Source organism: Lactuca serriola, chromosome 9 (genome assembly GCF_051521515.1).
Source record: "Lactuca serriola cultivar US96UC23 chromosome 9, Lser_US96UC23_V15, whole genome shotgun sequence".
Classification (NCBI taxonomy): domain Eukaryota; kingdom Viridiplantae; phylum Streptophyta; class Magnoliopsida; order Asterales; family Asteraceae; genus Lactuca; species Lactuca serriola.
This window is the reverse complement of record NC_136416.1, coordinates 28,017,928-28,038,716: the sequence shown is the minus strand read 5'-3', so window position 1 is coordinate 28,038,716 and position 20,789 is coordinate 28,017,928. Positions and strand designations below refer to the sequence as shown.

The 20,789-nt window shown below is 33.2% G+C and overlaps 2 protein-coding genes and 1 pseudogene across 2 annotated transcripts; 1 reads left to right on the top strand and 2 right to left on the bottom strand.

Annotated features, from left to right (window-relative positions):
• The first annotated feature begins 6,896 nt into the window (after positions 1 to 6,896).
• Positions 6,897 to 8,643, top strand: LOC145076781 (scarecrow-like transcription factor 11 (SCL11)). The gene is made up of 5 exons (XM_079022571.1): positions 6,897 to 7,043; positions 7,237 to 7,331; positions 7,932 to 8,013; positions 8,092 to 8,165; positions 8,258 to 8,643. The coding sequence occupies exons 1-5, from the start codon at positions 7,002 to 7,004 to the stop codon at positions 8,490 to 8,492; spliced, it is 528 nt and encodes a 175-aa protein (XP_078878697.1). The 5' UTR covers positions 6,897 to 7,001; the 3' UTR covers positions 8,493 to 8,643.
• A 534-nt stretch (positions 8,644 to 9,177) lies between these two features.
• LOC145072727 (scarecrow-like protein 14 pseudogene) lies at positions 9,178 to 11,309 on the bottom strand (annotated as a pseudogene).
• A 7,319-nt stretch (positions 11,310 to 18,628) lies between these two features.
• LOC145075472 (scarecrow-like protein 14) lies at positions 18,629 to 20,095 on the bottom strand. Its single transcript, XM_079021710.1, has one exon. It carries the CDS (start codon positions 20,093 to 20,095, stop codon positions 18,629 to 18,631), a length of 1,467 nt encoding a protein of 488 aa, XP_078877836.1.
• Positions 20,096 to 20,789: the final 694 nt, after the last annotated feature.

The window sequence follows — 20,789 nt, the reverse complement described above, 5'->3', positions numbered from 1 at the left end:
CCAACCTTAAAAGGTCCATATCTCATGCATGAACAACCTTTAACAACCAAGACTGGATTTTTATCACATAACAACACTAAATGAGCTAGTATGGGACAGATCTCGGCTTCTATGAGGTCAACTACTCAAAAAGCTATGAACTTGGGGACCAAAAACCCTAAAACTTTTCTCTACAAAGCATGAACAGAAAAGATGCAAAGCTTGAAGCTTTTTACCTCAAAATGAAGCTTCTTTCACTGCTAAACTCGGATCCAAAAGCTTGAGCTCCAACCCTTCCTCTTCCAAGGCTATCACTTTGCTCCAAATGGCCAAGAACACAATACAAGGCCCTCCTAGACACTCCCTTGCTATAAGAATGAGATTTAGGGTTTTGAAATGTTAAAGCTCTGGAAAAGGTGGCCAACAAAAGGGCCTTAAGGTTGCTTAAATAGGGAGGCTCAACATATTAGGGTTTCTCTTCTGGGCCGGGTACGCCCCGCGTACCTGGCGACCCTTCCCGCTCAAGACGCGGACGAGTACGCTGAGCGTACACCCCAGTACGCCTCGCGTACTCGCCAAACATGCATTCCCTTAACAAGCGCCAAAAGTGCTAACTGCTAAAAGATGAAGGTTCATAAGGTAAACCTGATTTTTGGGATGTTACAAAGGAGTTTCTTCCGGTAAGAAAAAGAGTTATGAATCAAATAAGTTGAGCCATTTACGCTTTAATAAGTTGTGAGTAGCAGTAGGTAGGGGTTCAAACCAAGGTAGGGAAGAACAAACCATAAAGAAAAATGTGTGAAATGCAACTCGATTTTGGATTCAATGTCAAGATCTGCAAAATGTTATATTATACTGAAATTTTCTGATTGGTTTACACATTTGTCAAAAAAATTAATAAGTAAATGATGTAATATCACCAAAATACCTATTTATTGGTTTTTTTTACCTTACTATTATTTTTTATAAAATAATAATGTTTTCGTTTAGTTAAATTTTCATTTATTAAACTCTTTCCCGTTCAAACCTATGTTTTTTTTTCTTGAATTTGCATAAAATATATAAATTAAAAAGATAGCTTTATAAAACAAAATAAATAATTGGAGTTTCTAAAAGTCGTTAGGTAATATTAGGCCGATCGACTAAGGAGTAACGAGTACTCATCCTTGACAAGAATACTTAGATTGGGTAACGTTATTTAATATTAGAACAGTATCTTTTCTTTTTTGTTCTTGTCTATTAAATATATATATATATATATATATATATATATATATATATATATATATATATATATATATATATATATATATATATATATAATTTCTCTTGGCTTAGCTACCGTTATTATAACGGATCCTCTTTTCTCTTATTGTGCATTTATATTTTCCTGACTTTTCTCTTTGCTTGCTTCATTTAATATGTCGAATTTTCCCTTTTTATTTCCCTTTCCAATTCTGTCGCTTTTCTGTATTGGGTCTTTTTATGTCGTTATTTATATTGATGGTGGGTTTCTTTTGCTTCCTCACCGCTTGCTTGAGTACGTGTCCGCTTCTGATTCTCACTGCTTCTTTTAGTAGTGATACGTGTTCTGTACACGTCTCCAATGGTTCCTTCACCGGGTTAATCTATCAACAGATTCCACTGCCTCTCCCTTCTTCCGTTTGCCTCTAGCCCTACAACTCGCCTTCCCTACTGCTCACTTGAGCGCTGCTCACCGGCTTTCTTCTCTAACTACAATATTGATCCCCTCTTCATGTCGATCGTCTCCACCACCTCAATCCACAAGTTCTTCTGATCATTGTTCAGTTTTTCTCATCCACAAGGTCTAACCACTTCTACCGATTTCTCCCGATCCGCAGTTATGGCCAGGTAAATCTTAGCTATCAAACGCTTATAAAACCTTAGGGTTATTTTTTGTGCCAAATATTCCTCCACCTATTCTACTTCTCATCATCTTCCGTTTACCCGACATGGACCGATCGTCTATGACAGTGGTCATTGGCGCTGCCCTAGACGGAAACCACCTCATCACACGGAAGAATGAGGAAGCCCCCAAGCAGCAATGGAGAGCGAAGACCGTCACAAGTGCTTCATATAGGACGTCATCTTCCCATCGATCTGCAGCTATCGCCAGGTAAATCCCAGCTACGCTTATAAAACCTTAGGGTTATTTTTTGTGCCAAATATTCCTCCACCTATTCTACTTCTCATCATCTTCTATTTATCTGTATCTTTAGGTACCATCGTTCTCTCCATCGGTTTTGTTATTACAGGTTGATGAATTTAAATATTTTGAGCATCCCTACCTGTGAATCTTTTTTAGAAAAGTTTTTATTCCCCTTGGAGATCGGCGTGAAGGTAACAATCTTGACACTGTTCGTGGTTATCTGTTTCTGGAACTGTATAACACAATTTCGTGTCTGGTGAGCCTACAAAGATTGATTTGGGTAAAGGTACACAGATTATGTTCGTTGCCAGATTTCTTTCTATCCATTTCATTATTTGTTTATAATACATAGACAATGCATGCCAATTGTTTGTGAAAATGCCCAACTGAAACGCATAAGTCATGTTAATGGTTTTTATTCGAAATTGTTTCCAATTATACAATAGCACTTTTTTTTTCTTCTATCGTCCCAACAAAAAAATAAAATGATTTGTGTTTCTTCCTTCAATCTAATACATTAGTAGTAATGATGAATTTGACTACTTTCTTAACTTTGTGATGGGTGTGTAAAGTACAGGACCTGAGATGCGAAACATGGAAATGCAATTTGCATTATGTATTTCGTTTTGTTGGATTTTTGTGGTGTTTCCAAAATATCAACTCAGATTTTTGTTAAAAATATCATCTTCCAAATCTTATTCATCATTTCAACTGGAGAAAGTTCCTGACTTGGTAAGCATAAAGACTTTTGTATTCTTTCAAATGTTTTGCGTATTTTGTTTTGCCCTTTTTGTTGTTTGTTACTATTATTCGTATTGTTGTCTTTACGTTTTGTCTGCTTCTATTCTCTTCTATTGTCTGCTGTTTCCTAAGAAATTCTTTCAATCGTTAGCATCATCTTCAGTCTGCAAACCCACCCGCGACCCGACATGACACAAACTTTATATCTCATGTTAAGCACAAACTTTTCTACAGATTGATAACTTTTGGAGTGTTTCTGAATTTAGGATGTCGGAAATGCCCTTTTCTGGGAACCTTCTCTTAACATATTGTTTGAATCAAGAATTAGTGCAGGTATGTCCAAAATATTAGATTCTGTATAATAAGTAATCTTACTTAATATTGACTTGCTAACGTAGGGCTAAAAGTTTGCGAAATCTCCATTCCTTCACAATTGACTACATGCACAACAACACCCCTGGAATTTAAACCGGATGAACTTTTTGGATCGTCATCAATCGACATCACTGATTCCATTCCGACGAGGTCATTTCCATGTAAATGATGAACCAACAACTTTCTAGAAATGTCTCAAGTGGATTCTATGATTATATCGGAGCATCTGGATGCCGTTCCTGAGAATAAATCTCCTACATCTTCAGAGAGATTAAGAAAACAATAAAGAAATTCCCTCATAGCACACGAAAAAGAAATAAAAGACAAAGTAACTTAGCTTAAGTTGTAAATGCTACAAGTGTACATCTTTGACTAACTTTGACGTTGATCATTTTGTTCTCTCACAGTGTACCCATAATTGCTTATAATTTCCGAAGTAGACCTTGAGATGCGTATGAATGAAATCCCCATCAAAGATTTAATTAGGCTTGCAGAACATAAGGAACGAATAGCTGCATGTTCTTATTATTTTATTGAATGTTAATTCACTCTCATTGGTCTTTATTTATTTTTATTTTATTATTTACATAGAAAAAGGAAGCATCTACATGAGGACAAGGGTATTCAATTCAATCACAAATATTTCATATGCTTGTGTTTCTTGACTATATGTTGCTCAAATGTTTGTTTTAAATTTCATGTTTTTGGGAATTGTCTAACATTATATGAGATAGTTCCAAGTCTAATGAAACATGTCACGGAACACGAAGGAATAAAAAGATTCACAAAAACCCTCCCGAATCAAAAGCTTCTGACCCCGCGTAGCGGGGGATACCTATCCAGTTTGAATTAAAGCGAACAAGGTAAAATTAAACAAAGGTTTAATAAATAATTAAATATATGATGTATGTTTTATTAATTACTTAATATTAGTTATTATTTTTTATAGAAAATATCAAAATTATTGAAAATTGAGTGAGTAGGACCAATTTGCTCTAAACTTGACCGATTCCATTTTTTTTTTTTGACCGATTTCCATAAAATCGCTATGTTTCAAGGTTGAGTTTCAAGTACTCTACGAGCGACTTGATCGGGGTTTACAACATTGGGTATGTGAGTGTGGGTATAGGTCAGGGATGCACTTACAAATGTATGATATAGTTGCGAGTGTCTTTCGTTGGGGTGGGGTGAAGGCATATGTAAGGGTAGATGTAAGGAGTGATGTGGGGTAAGGGTACGGATGACTAGATGTTAGTTGTATATGTGTTAGATAATAATAATAATCTATTTTGATTTTATGAAACATGACTAAATTAAAGAGGATGTGCGATGAAATTTTTGTTCTTTTTAATAAAGCAACTAAATCTAAAATCTTTTTTCCTTAGCCAAAGAACGATCGGTTAATTTAAATGCAAATTTAATGGAATTTAAATAAGTCTAATTAAATCCTTTGAATTTGTTAATGAAACACAAAGTTCCTCTAAATTCTTTTGAAATCCGTAAACCAGACTCTCTTAGTGTATAGCCTTTAGAAAAATCATTATTTTTGCTAAAAATCGCATGCATAGCCTAAAAAAAGTTATCCATTTACCTTGATGTTGATCTTTGAAGATTGGTTAGTTCAACTCAAAAGTCGAGCCTTGTAGATTGCAGGATGTCTAATTAAATATCACAACTTCATTTATTCATCTTAAATTAGACATATCATCACAACCTGCATTTTAGTCAATTTGTGATCTCGTGTGTTTAATGTTACATGGTCGTGACTATTTTATTATCTTTTTATTACCCTTTTCAGTATAATATGTTTTCTTTCTATTTGAAATTACTTATTAAGACGTTAAAATTGATTCACCAATTGACGTTTTAATCAAGACCAAGTTATAGTGGGTACTCCATAAACAAGAGCTTGCAAACAAATTATTTACTATATCTAATTACAAACTAGAAATGAATAATATACTTAAGTTTCATACTTTGGCAACAATAAGTTTTGTATTCCATACTTTGGCCACAACGTTGATAGGTTTGGTCCCTAGATTTGTTGGGTTTCGGACATTGGCTATAAAACTTGTATATTGACAAGTTTGGTACTTATATTTTTGTATATTGACAAATTTGATCCTTAGAATTTTGTTTTTATGTAAGTTTTGGTCCCACGCAAAGTGGGAGGTAGTATCAACTATCACCCTAGTTTGAAGATTAATTCATTTTGATAGGATCTTTCATGTGATGCAATCTTAGCAACTTTGCATTGAATTATTATTTAATTTTTAATTAGATAAAAGGGAAAGACCCCACCATAATTCTATTCAACAGTTGAATGTCATATTTTTGGTTATTCAATTTGAGTTTAGTTCACCTTCTAATCATTTTCCACTCTAACCCTTGTCATTTTATCATCAAGTATAATTATCCCCTAGTGAATTAATCATCGTTTTTATAGAATATCATATACTCATACCGAGTTCATGATTGTTAAAAGTCATCTGCCTTAAACCGGGAGTGGTTATGATTTATGAACACTACAATTTCATAAGACCGCCCATGGGGATGTACGATCGACTTTTTCGTTCTAATATCACCCCTCATCGTCAAAAGATGTCTGCAACTTTTTCCCAAACTATGAACCATATATGTTAATTTGTTTAAAGATTCAATCGATCACACTCTAAGTTACCATGTTTTGAATTTGTTGCTCTGTTTTTGTCTTCCTGAACAGCATCAAATTTTTAATACATTCAGAGGCTTGATATAATTTATTTTTCTAGCTTGAATGACTCGCTCGCAATTTTCAATTGGAAGTGTGATATAATGATCCTTTTCATTCCTTGAAGACTATTTTGTTACTCTGAAGATTGAAGGATGTTGTTCATTATGCATTACTCTTTGAGTTGATTTTTATGCATCAGTCCATGACTCGCTGTTTGTGCATACAAAATATGCAGATAGATACGCTCAAGATTGCATATCAAAGGCAATAAGAAGAAGAGAATAAAGAGGCTGAAGAAGGAAAAGAAGAGCAAGAACACTGAGTTTTAAATTTGGACATTTCGATAGTAATATAATAAGGTATTCATAAAAAGCTTACATGATACAGAAATCATCTTTAATACAACCGATATTTTGTTATCTTTTGTGAGTATTCCAAATGTCTATGCAGTTTCATGAAGAATGATCCCACCACTCCAGTGAAGCCAGCCATTTTGCATTCTGCAACTGTAAGACATTGACCCATTTGACTGTTCCTGTAAGACAATTTTCCATTGGAAGTGTGATAATGAAACTTTACCATGCCAATTTTGCTGAATCACACCATCACCGAAAAGCCCTAAAACTCATTGAAGAAAACGCAATTAACCCCTTTTTTCTTGAAAAACAACTAATATGATAATGGATTACGAAACAGGGTCTCAAAGCAAAATCGATGGGTTGAAGGTTAAGTATCATCTCTGCAGTTCAACGTAATATAGCATGGAGCCGGCGAGAGGAGTGGTAGCAGCCAGCAGCCGGAAGCCGGAGGCGTCAAGTAGACGGCGAGGGGGGAAGGGGCGAGTGAGATAACGCGCGAGGAGGAAATAAAAAGTAAAAATACTTTTTAAGGGTATATTAGTCATTTTGAATGAAATTTTGGGTTTCCTAATTACCAAACCCTCGCTAGCAAAAAGGGCACAGCGTTATTCGGGGAGCCGGATTGAGAGGGCTCTGCCGAAACCCTAATTTCAAATTATCAACGATGGCTAAGCGCGAATTGTCAAGCACATTGAAGAACTTGAAGGTAATTATAAGCCGATTCTTGATTTTTTCAGATACTTTTCAGTCTTTACTATGCATAACTTTGTTCTCAATCCCCGAATTTTGAGTTAAGGCTCAATTACGTTGCTCGTTGTTCAAAATTTTTAAAAATTACTTTCTTCTTTTGATTTTCTCTGTGAAATTTGAGGTGGTGTTCTTATTTATCTGTATGATAGTTCATGCAAAGGGGAGCTAATAAAGAGGAGAAAACCAAAAAGGAAGAAGAAGTAACTCCTAATGGAAATTTCCCATCTATTACCACCAAAAAATGGTATAACTCTTCGTTGTAATACTTTATTTTTTGACTTATTTTTCGCTCTAGTTGATGGGATCTTTTTGGAGCCAATCGTCTCTGCATACCAAAAGAAACCACACTTTGCATTCGGGATCCATGAGGCCATGTTTCAGTAACTTATGCTAATATTTTGAGCTAGTTGCACAAAACGTAAAAAATGTATGGCTGTATCGAACATCATAACATGTTCTTGGTGTATTTGCTTTAGATTTTTCATATTTTGCTATTCTTTGATGAAAATGGATTCCCAAAACTTTGTTAATTTCATATCTAGTGCAAGCTGAACTTGAGTGAAACAGTTGAAGTATTAGCATGTTCTTGGTGTTTTTACTTTAGACTTTTGAAACCATGGAGTTGTATAGAATTTGATTTGCTTTATTCATAAAAATGTGTATCTCTGTAGCTGTATGTGTCATGGTTAATTGAAAAGTTTTTCATGTAACTCACCATTCATTATTGCATAAGTGTTCTACTTTTGTCTTAGTTTATAAGAACAAAACAAAAAGTATAGATTCGGCTTTTATGTTTCTATTTATACGGACATCATTAACTGGTGTATCTATATTCTATATGCAGTATGGTCATTATGGAAGGTGATCCTAGTCCAGGTGCCATTAGAGGCCGGATGTCATTCCAGAGTTTTAATCCTTCTATTGATGTAAGTACAAAATAAAAATATTCTTTTGACTTTACAGTCATTGACTTTTTGGTCAAATGTGAAATCATGTTATTTTAGAAATTAAACGAAGAGGCTTCAAACCCAAGACAATCAGAAAGTGATGCTACTTCCTCTGGGCATCAACCTAATAGGTTTGTTTTTGTTATCCTTGAATTTTTTAATATAAAATCAAATCTGTTTCATTTTTAAATTTTTTTTAAGTAATCATGTATTTCTATCACAGAGAAAATGTATCACCAGAAGATGAATTAATGAGCATGAGAGAAGAAACTTCAAGTGGAAAGAAAGCCAAAAGGAAACAAGCTGAAGTTATTTCAGACACCAAATCACCAAATATCAATGAAGTCAATACTTCTTCATCAAACAATGGTAAAAAGAGTTCTCATAAGCCACCTAAGCGAGGAAAGCTGGACTTTAATGTTTTAAGATCTCCTAAGAATCAAAATAAAAGGTCATGATCTTGATCTTTTTCATGTTAAACAATTAAGAATATGTTTTTATTTTATATTTTTTGCCCTCAAACTTCTTAGTTTAGTTGCAATGTATAACTTTCCCAACAAGCTTATCATGTAACTAACTTCTTAGTTTAGTTGATTGTAGAATGTTCAATGCTTGTGATTTGCTTTATTTTGAATGTATGGTTGAATACAGATATTATTTGATGACCTACTCAACAAAACTAATCTGTTGAATAATGAGAATTATTATTATAAAGATAAAGTTAGTTTCTTAGGCTGAAAGATAAGCTAGAAAATTCTTAATGGTGTTGGTGGTTGTTTTTATCCATTGAACTAACATATATTTTATATAAAGTTTGAATGTAATAGTTTATAATGTTGGCCTCTCGACTCTTCATAATCGTTCATAACTATAAAGAATATTCAAAATAGGAAGATTCCCAGGAAACTGAGGCTTACTTTGAGAATGACCAGGTTCAGCGAATTGTCAAAGGCACAGTGAAAATTGCATCATGATGTTGATGTTTTGGAAATATACAATTTAGGGTTTGAAAACCACAGGAGATTCACGTGTGAAATGTGTTTATACAGTAACATTTATTCAACTCTGTTTACTTAAATCCCAAGTGATCACCATGATCACCAGTAAGCCATCTAGACGAATTTCTTGTTGTTTTAGACAAAATTTTGAAAATTAAGCATCGATTTAAGTGGGAAATACTTGCAAAAGATGGTTACATTAGAAATCAAAAAATAAAGAAAGACATGAAAAAGAATAGTAAAAATGCATATGGGAATCTTCTAATCATCTATCTAGGGACTAGGATTCTATAACTTAAGCAGGTTTCCATAAAGAACAAGCGTAAAGAACTCTCCCTTTCCATCCTTGCAACATCCATTTCCCATCTTCATCAACAAGAAAATCCTTATGATACTCCAACCTCACTTTACTCTTCACCTCCTCCACCTTCTCCCTGAACAATCCCACCTGCCGGAATCCCGCCCTGACATTCCTCGACTGCCACTGCTTATAAGTCTCCGGCCTCTCCACCCTCGTTGTCCCCTCACACGCCACCACATTCATCACCTCCCGCCCATACACCTCCTGCTCATAACAAAGCCTATCCACACTCTCTCTATCCGACGTCTGGTCAAACATGTCAAACAAAGTCGAGAAATGAAACAAAGCCTCTCGAAACCGGTTCAACAAAAAAGGTGCATTGTGGGTCCCATTAAGAATCCCAAGAACAAACATGTCCGGATTGATCTCCCGTATCAACCGCAACACTGCGTCCCTCGGGCTACTCTCAACCACTGTCTCATCTAGAATGTTCCGTAACCTGTTAACCGAGTTAACAACTGTCAACACATTTCTATCGATCTTCAAATCCTCGATTCTAATCTCGTCCCATTTCTTTGCAATCCCGTGGAATTCAAACGGGACGTTGAACCTCTTGCAGAATTTCGCGAGACGGCGACCCGTTTCCGCAACCCGCTCCCCGGGTCGGAACCCGGGTTGCGGAAGGTCAATGCCCGTGATCTGGAGCACGGGCGGGCCACCGGGTCGCATAGACAGTTTTTTAATAAAACACGGCCATTGAAACCCATATAAGATTCCAAAATCTATAATGTGAAGCTTATCTTTCCCTCTTGATAGCTTCTCGATTGACCCGTTGGCGAAAATATTTGACATTCGGTGAAACGGGCATGCAACCATGTAAGAATGGTAAGCCCGTAAGATCTGAACCGCCGATATTTTTTTAAGGTTAGCCGCCCGGTAAACCTCGGCCCCGTTGCCAGCTAAGCGGGCCTCGATCGCGTTTACGAAATAATACGCGAGTCTCTCGGTGGCATCTCCGTTTGGATTACAATGCTGTTTGAGTTTTCTCAACACTCCATAAATAGAATTAGAATTGTTGTTTGTAATCGCTTGTGCACATTGAGTTAGCAAATCACGTAAATCGACCACGATTTCTTGATTGTTTGTGTTTTTCTTCCCTCGTGGTCTTCCTCGTTTTGAGGACTCATTCGTCTTTTTACCTAACTTGATCCGTTGAGGCTCGGGATCATATAACAGCAAATCTTCTTCGGGTTGATCGGATTCCAGCTCTGAAATGGTTGCAAGTTTAGCTTCTCGTTCTTCTTCTTGAACCGGGCTTCTCTTTCTGTTATGACGACTGAAGTTACTACTGCTGTCGTCACTGCTTGTGGTTCCGGTGGAATATTCCGGTGGGCTCTCCGGGCAATACTGGTACGTGTCAAACGGTGGTTGTTCTTCGGGGTTCTTGTTAACTAGGATGTCGTACAATGACTTTTCAGCTGCTTCGACTTGTAGGGCTAAACACTCGTTGTACATACATGGCTTTTCTTGTAAGTCGTCTTCTTCCATGAGCATTTGGTTCAGGTACTTGAGGACGGAGTCATAATGGTCCGGTTTGTCTGAACCGGTCCCCACTGTTGTGGGATCAACGTTGCGCCGGTTTTGGGGGGGTTGAACCGAATGGTGGTTGTAGGTGTTGATGTAGTTGTTGTTCATGGCATTTGAGTATAGAGTGTCCATGAAGGGAATTGAGTGAAAGTTTGAAGTGTGAGTTGAAATTAATACCGGTGAGGTGAGGGGTTCATATAGGGAATCAGGAGACGGTGGTTGCTTTATCCAGGTGAGATGTGTACAAGTTTTGATGCGTTGTGTACAAGTAGTTGGTGAGTGATTGGGCTTGGGAGAAAAGAAAGAGAAATCATTGGATATAAAATAAAGAGAAACTGAGAAAGGAAGCTTCGTAGAAACAGAGAAGTTGAGGGAGAAGTGAAGCTTAGCCACCTTGATATATATTACCGGCAACCGGAGGGTCCGGTGACGGTGAGGTTGAACCTGGTTCTATAAATGAAGGAAGATTCAAAGGAAAGGAAGTAGTGTTGAGCCAAGTTGGAATTGTCAATTGACTGGATATATGACGTTGACACCACGGAAAATGACTTTTTATTATTTGGTGTATATATATATATATATATATATATATATATATATATATATATATATATATATATATATATATATATATATATATATATATATATATATATATATATATATATATATATATATATATATATATATATATATATATACTCCTTATTATTCTAATAAAAGAATAGTTTTATTCTTCTTTTGACATGTGTCATTTTATTAGGCCTCCTAATTAATGCATATTTTATTCTCCTTTTGCCATATGTCACCTTATTATGTCTCCTAATTAATGTATGACACTTACCAATTCCCTTTCAAATTTCAAATTTTAAAATTTCCACTTTAATTACATTACATTAATAACATTAGAATAAAAATAAAAATAAAAATGATATAAGTTCACATATTTATTTCAATCAATGATTAAAATTTATATAACTAAAAAACTCTTAATTAATAATTTATTTAAAATAATTAATTAATAATTTGAGTTTTTACTATAAAATTTTTTATTAATTTTGTAATCATGGTTCTCACGGGTTATAAACTAGTATATATATATATATATATATATATATATATATATATATATATATATATATATATATATATATATAGAGAGAGAGAGAGAGAGAGAGTTAAGTTCAAATGTTTTCACTATCTATTGTGTGTATGTATGATTGATTCTGGACTAATCATTTTAGTTATTTTAAGAAAACAATTAATGCATATTAAATGTTGAACATGTAATTAATATCCATTATATCTTCAACATTTAATATGCATTAATTACTTTTACATGCTCACAATAGATAATGAAAACAAAATAAACTAACCCTATATATATATATATATATATATATATATATATATATATATATATATATATATCAAAGTTGCAGAAATCGCTCGACGGTAGTTCGCGGTGGACTGGGGTAAAGGGATTAATCGGTTAGATGAGGATTAATTGGAGACCATTAATTATTAAAAAAAATATTAAAAATTAAAATATAACATTTGTCCTAAGAATATAAATAAACAAGTAAACAAATAATAAATATGTAATACATAATTTATTTTGCTTTTCAATTTGTAATTCTTCTCTTGAGCATTTGATCAAACATTTGGCATGCCAGTTAAGTTATTTCATAACAAACCCAAAACATATGAATAAAATTGATTATTACTAAGATATCCCACTAATTAAACTAACACTATACATGTCTTGGGAAAACATAACTCAAAAACAAAGTTATTAATGAGTATTCCAGATCCCACGAAACACACTACACATCACAAAACCCATCACACAAGTATGGCATTTGTGAGGTAATTTCAAAGTTATTATATACCCACGCTTTTTATTGTTTGATCGGACTAGGAATCTTGCTTCCAGGAATTGCAAAGCAAGGAGTCAGAATTAACATTACATTGTCGCAGGGAGTCCGAACCAGGAGACATCATGTTGTAGGGTAACTAAAATGGATGTTTTGAAACTCGATTTCCCCTTTGATCATCAAGTAAATGAAACAAAAACAAGCTCCAACAATAGCGGTTTTCCTTTACAAGATCCGAAGTCTGAACTCTAAACTCTTCTACTAAATCAAGGAACGAATAGAAACAAATACGTGTAAATTGAATCTGGAATTTTTGAATAAAAGTTTTAATCGATGATTTTAATTCAGAAATAAAGAAAAACAAAAGTTAGTTACCCTGCAACCTTTATTAGCAGCTTCAGATGAATGAAACATATCCTAGAACACATATTGAGACGCGTTGGGACATGTCTCGATCGATTAAACATAAGAACATCGACACCTCCATACTTCCTGTTCCACAACATCCTCTCGACGCATCCACAAAGCCTAAAATTACTGATAAAAATAAACGAATAAGGTGAATTGAAGCATCTAATGGAACCGATGATCGATCAAAGAAAGAAAAGGGAAATTGAAGCAATTGATGGAACTGGTGATCAATCAAAGAAAGATAAGGGTGAATCGTTCGATCGATCAAAGAAATAAAAGGGTGAATCAAAGAAAGTTGGGGCTGGTGACCTAAATGTTGCGATTGGGAGAGAAAGGTGGGAAGAACGAGATACAAAGTGGGGAAGAAAGATGCAAAGAAGAAATATGAAACAATATGAAGTTCATCCCACATCGTTGGGGGATAATAGATATAGGTAAAACTTTTATCTATAAAAAGGGGAGTTAGCTCCTTTGAGAATCAAACCCAGCTAAGTTTTAGGCTATCTGACTCCTTTGAGTTTGTGAGTCTTTTAGTATTAGCTGAGCCAAGTTGGTCTTATTTTGAGGTCGAGTTGGTCCGATTTGGTCCGATTAGGACCGAATTGGACCGGCTTTGACCGATATTGACCAAAAGCGATTAGCTAACCTTCTAACAACTATTCGTAGGCAGTTGGAGACCGCCAAGCGTTTAGGTGTCGATTAATCGGCCGCCTAGATCGATTTTTGCAACACTGATATATATATATATATATATATATATATATATATATATATATATATATATATATATATATATATATATATATATACATATAGGGTTAGGTTCATGTGAAACGACCTAATTTTGTGAGACCGTGAGACGCATTTTTTTATTTTTTTTAGTTAATTCAAGTTCCGAAAATAATATTTAAAAAAAGAATTTTTGGATTTTTCCATTTATTTTGCATTTTAAAACTATTTTTTAAAATATGTACAGTGTAATATTCTATTAGAATATTTCACGTATTTTAAAAAAAAACGGGATTTTTTTTTATTTTTTTTAGTTAATTCAAGTTCCGAAAATAATATTTAAAATTTTTTTTTTTAGATTTTTCCATTTATTTTGCATTTTAAAATTATTTTTTAGAATATGTACAATGTAATATTGTATTAGAATATTTCACGTATTTTTCAAAGAAACGAGATTTTTTTAATTTTTTTTAGTTAATTCAAGTTCCAAAAATAATATTTAAAAAAAGAATTTTTGGTTTTTTCCATTTATTTTGCATTTTAAAATTATTTTTAGATTTGGTCTCACGGTCTCACAAAATTAGAATGGTCTCAAATGAACTTTATATATATATATATATATATATATATATATATATATATATATATATATATATATATATATATATATATATATATATATATATATAGGGTGAGGTTCAATAGAGAAACATAATTAACCAATGAACCAATGAACCAATCTTTTTTTTTCAACTTTTAGAACTTATTTTTTATAAAAAAAACTAAAAATACAGAAATTCATAACCTTTTATCCTTTTTCCAATGATATAAAATTTGATTTTTTTTTACGTCAAATTCACAATGTGAATTTTCGAAAATTCACAACGTGAATCCGGATTCATACGGTGAAACCGAAAAATACTTTTTACATTCATAATGTTAATATATGAATTTATATATTTTTAGATTTTTTTTCGATAAAGAATAAGCTCTAAAAATTAAAAAAAAAGATTTCGTTCCTTGAAAAACCCATAATTATGGTATTTATTGAACTTTTCCATATATATATATATATATATATATATATATATATATATATATATATATATATATATATATATATATATATATATATATATATATATATATATATATATATATATATATATATATATACACATCGCATTACCAGTTTTCCTTCGTCTATGAGGTTTATGAAAAAGTCATCGTATATAAATCAAATATATGTAGTTATATTTTTAATGGATATAAATGATTAAGCTTACTAATGAAAATTAAGGGTGATGTAGGATGTTTTCATTAGATTTCTATAATCCCAACGAGTGGAGAAACAAGCTCCAATCTAATCTGATCTATAAGACAGATCTTAAGTGAAAAGCTCCAATCAAAATTCACGTTAGTACGAAAATATAGTCTATAAGATAGATCTTAAGTGAAGAGCTCCAATCAAAATTCATGTTAGTATGGAAGAGCATCGACATTGAATGGTTAAAGAGAGTTGAACTATATGTTTAATTGATATTTAAGAGCATCTTCAACCCATTTTTATTATATATTTTTTTTGGTATTTTTTTCTTCTTTTTTTTCAATCCTTATCTATTTATTCCTTTATTTTGGGGATATGAATGATGTTATACTATTTATTTTATAAAAATAACGATGAATTTTGTGTTATCGGTTTTAGTCCCTTTATTTATATATTTATAGTTTACTTTTACCTATTAATTAAAATTTAAATGTAATTTTAATACTTATATTATTTTTTTATATATTAAATTATATTAATTAATTATAAATTAAAGTTTTTTTTTTATTGTTCATCAAATTCATATAAAAAGTTAAATACATATTGAAATTTTAAAAAACAGTTACGCATTTTACAAAAGCTTATAAGTGTTATAAATATAATATTATTGTAATGAAAAAATATAGATTATATATTTGTTAACACCAAATTAATAGAAGGGTTGTGTGACAATCTATATAAGTTGGAAGAATGAAATATACTAAGAATATTTTTTTTTGGGTAAAAATGGTATAGGATTGGAGATGAAATACTATTTACCCTATTTTTAAGGGAAAATACCGACAATAGTAAAAAAAAAGGGGGTATTTTCAAAATTTAGACATGAAAATGAACATTTCCAGGTATTGACATGGATTCCACGGAGGTAGCTCCACGGAATGGCAAAATTGTAAATAAATCAGGGTATTAAAAAAAAAAACTCAAGATTCATTCCGCGGAGCTACCTCCAAGGAATGGATCTTCATATTTTTTTTCACATCGGTTTTTCGGAGTTTATATTAATTCCCAAACTATTTATTTTCAAGAAAAGATTATGATAGTATAACAATTTTTTCTAGAAAAATAATTAGTTGGGGAATGAATATAAACTCCGAAGAATTGATGTGAAAAAAAATCTGAAAATCCATTCTTAGGAACTACCTCTGTAGAATGAGTTCATTCCTCGGAGGTAGCTCCGCGGAATATATCTTGAGTTTTATTCTATTTTATTTTATTTTTTTTATTTAATTAATTTTTTAATACACTGATTTATTTATGATTTTGCCATTCCGCAGAGCTACTTCCACGGAATCCATGTCTATATCCAGAAATCCAATTTTTTGTGACTATAGTTTGAAAATACCCCCCATTTTTTATTATTGCCGGTATTTTTCCTATTTTTTACTCTATTTTTGAGAGAAAAAATAAAAGTGGGTTGGAGATGGTCTAATAGACTAAATTATACCATTATGAAATGTTATTTTGAAAATTAATGAATAAGAAGTTCATTTCAATGGGAAAAATAAAATATTTTAATTATTAAATTATATTCAATTTAATTTTATTGAGACCAACGAATTGTAAGAAAATTAATGTAAGGTTTTATAAAATATAAAATGATAATGTGTCAATTCATTGAACTCTAATAAGTCAATGCATTATGAATGACTTAAATAAGTATACCGCTTAATGTAACTCTATTTCAAATAAAATAAATAGCTCTATTTATGTACGTTTGACAAAATATTTAAAATAGCTCTGTAGTTTTATCTATGGTAGTATATGATATAAGTATGTGGTAGTACATAATATAAATAATTATAAGATGTGAAATTACATAAAATAAAAAGCTTCTAAGAAGAATTTTAAAATCTATTTAAGTTAGCTTTTAGATTAATTATAAGTTTTTTTATTCAGTAAAAATTTAAAAAGATGTAACTCGTATTTCAAAATACATTTTTTAGTTCAATTTTTTATTTAATCTAAAAATCAAAGGTTCTAAAATCTTTCAAAAAAATGATTGTAAAATGATTTAATGAAGTTGAAACGACCTCATTATTTGATGATGAGTTGATATTCAATATATTTTGAGCTCATATATGGTCATTAGAGTGTTCAATGAAAAAAAAGGTTAAATTTTTTTAAATATATTTTGTTGAATTCTGTAAAGTTAAATATATTATATTAACTAAATAATATAATTATATAAATTAAAGAGTAAATTACAAGAATGGTTCCTATGGTTTGGGGTGATTTGCGCGCTTGGTCCCTAACTTATTTTTTTAACTCGCAAGGTCCCTACTATTTGTTTTTGTTACGTGCTTGGTCCTTACTGTTTGTTTTTGCTACGCGTGTGGTCCCTATCTTACCTAAAAATGCAATTATTTAAATACGGAAAAATGGTTGGGTAGGTAAGGTAAGGTGAATGAGTGGGGTTGGGGGTGTGTTTATTTAAATAAATTAAAAAATCAAGAGAAAAAATAGTCTTTTATATAAGACAGGGACCAAGTGTGTAACAAAAACAAATAGTATGAACCTTCCGAATTAAAAAAATATGTCAGGGACCAAACATACAAATTCTTTAAACCATAAGGACTATTCGTGTAATTTACTCTAAATTAAAACTTATATAGTTATATAAAATTTAAAATGCAAATTTGATTTTGAACACCCTACATTACATTGGAATATTGGATGGATGTTGGGTGTTTGTTATTTCCATTCTATCCAATGTAATATTTTTTTTTACGTTCAAAAAGAGATTTAATACTTGAAGTGTATTTTAATCAATAACATATGGATAAAAATAAAATACATCAAAATATCTTATCCATTTAAGTTTTGTATTTGACTATAAAAGATTTTGTTGAGTGGTTGCAAGTTGCAACCTTTTCCACAAAACTTGCATTTAATATCATCTCTCTAACCTTTTTGACTTGCTCCCCACGTACATGTCATTTGTCATTTTCTTACATAAAAAAGCATTCTTGAAAATTCTTGTTCACACTACATGGTCAAGATTCCAGTGTCGAAAACACCCGGTTCACACGGAGACCCAAAACAATATTCTTCACTTCAATAGTAAAAATGGGTGAAAAATATTTGAGCTTTTTAAAAACTGCTATATAAATGTGATCATAATAATTTTTAATTAAGAGGCTGTATATATAACTATAGATAAAGTTAGTGGTAATTAATGTTTTTCTTAATCTGTGTGTTTTTTGTCTGTGGACAATAATATTGGTGGACAATAATATTGGGACGGAGGGAGTAATTCTTTTACACATTATATATTTATATCTAAAGTTTTACTAATGCATTTCGTTAGAAATAAAATACAACTCATATTTACATTGTTTGGAATTTGATTTTTCTGATCAACAATCTAAAAGCAATTCCCGGGCTTCCATAAGGAGAGTGCATAAAGAACTCGGCCCTTCCAACCTTGCAACATCCAATTATTATCTTCATGGACAACAAAATCTTTATGATATTGTCTCTCTACTTTTGCCCTTACTTCATTCACGATATCCGAGTCCAATTCCATCTGCACAAACCCGGCTTTCAAGTTCCTCATTTCCCATTTCCGATACATTTCTGGCCTCTCCACCCGACTCCTTCCCTCACACGCCACCACATTCATTATATCCCTCCCAAAAACATCTTGCTCAAACAACTTTCGATCCTCATCATCATGCTCTGCAGTCGCCTCAAACATATCAAAAAGTGTCGTGAAGTGTAAAACCGCTTGTCGAAACCTCGTATGAAAGTACGTTGCATTATATGTCCCATTCAGGACGCCGTGTACAAACATATCCGGTTTTAACTTCCGGATAAAGTTAAGCACCGAGTCCCTCGGTCGATTCTCCACCACTGTCTCATCAAGCACATTTCTCATTCGGTACACGCTATTCACCACGAGCATCTCCTCAGGATCAATATCCAAATCCTCGATTTTAACATTTTCCCAAGTTTTAGCAATTGCACGGTACTCAAAAGGGACATTGAATCTCTTGGCGTATTTGATCAGCCGACAGCCTGTGTCTTCGACCCGCTGTGCGGGTCGAAGACCAGGCTGTGGCAGATCAATTCCCGTGATGCGTAACTTAGGAGGTCCACCGGGTCTCAGAGAGAGACCCTGTATAATACAAGGCCATTGGAACCCGTACAAGATACCGAAGTCGATGATGTGTAGCTTATTTGTAGTGTTGGCTAGCTTTGCGATCGACTTGTTTGCAAATATGTTCGACATCCTGTGGAACGGGCATGCCGTGATGTATGCCTTGTAAGATTTCAAGATTTGGGCTGCTGATGTGGACGAGAAAGCTCGGTATATTTCTGGTCCCGTGCCACATAAGCGTGCCTCGATGGCGTTTGCAAAGTAATGCGCCATTCTCTTTGAGGAATTCCCGAGAGGAGAGGAGTCTTTCCGTATCATCTTCAGGATTTGAACAGTTTCTGTTGTATCCCCATTAGCCATTGCTTCCCCACATTGCATTAATAGTTCTGTCGGATCCACCATTTCCACCACCTTTATTCTTCGTTTTTTCACCGGCTTACCATCGGTGATCAACCCACCCAAAGAACTCGAACGTGACTTGTACTGTATAGATAGACGGTTGAAATCGTCACAAAGAACTGCAGCATCATAAATCTCTAATGGCTCGGTTTCTGGAGGATTACACACAAGAACATCATAAAACGATCTTTCTGTAGCTTGGAGAGCCAAGCTGTCGATGAACATGCAAGGCTTATTCGTTAGATCATCTTCTTCCATGAGCATTTTGTTCAAGTAATTGAACACCCCATCAAAGTAATCGACTTTCTCTGAACCCGAAGACGATAAGACCATGGTTTCACTAGTTTGGGTTCGAGGGGGAGGATCAAGTTTGTGGTACATGTTAATAGATTTTGATTCTACACAAGGATGAGATTACTATATCGTTTTTTGACTTCGAATCGATGTGATCAAAATGCAACGAGCTACGTGCTTAAAAAGAACTCGAAACGTATTAATTATTTGAGTGATACATGATCTATCTGCTGGCTGATTAGGAAACATGCTACGTACGTCCATAGGAAGCGGTCGACACTCAAGAAGCCACAAAAGGACAAGCGTGGCTTTTTGGTGGTTTGGGCCAGGTGCACATGAGCCAGCCAGCATGCATGCATTACAAAGATTGTCGTAAGCACTTAGCTAACGTGGCAATCCGTCCATGGTTTTATCAGGACTGACTTACTTGTATACGTGTACGTGCTTTGGACATGGTTTCTGATATTCTGAACGGAAAACCGTGTGCACACCAATTTAGTAAACTTAGAAAAGATAACTTACATGCAAAGTATCGATCTCTTATGCTCAAAATAAACATTATATCGATCGTTACCCGATCCTCAGAAACACGTCTTCATGCATGTATACGTGGTGAACTTTAGTTTTTTTGGATAGATTGAACATGACCTACGAATCAAGAAAGTAATTGTCAACGTGTACATAAATACTTCATTGTTCATATAAAAGTGTGACGATTTCAAACTGAAGAAAA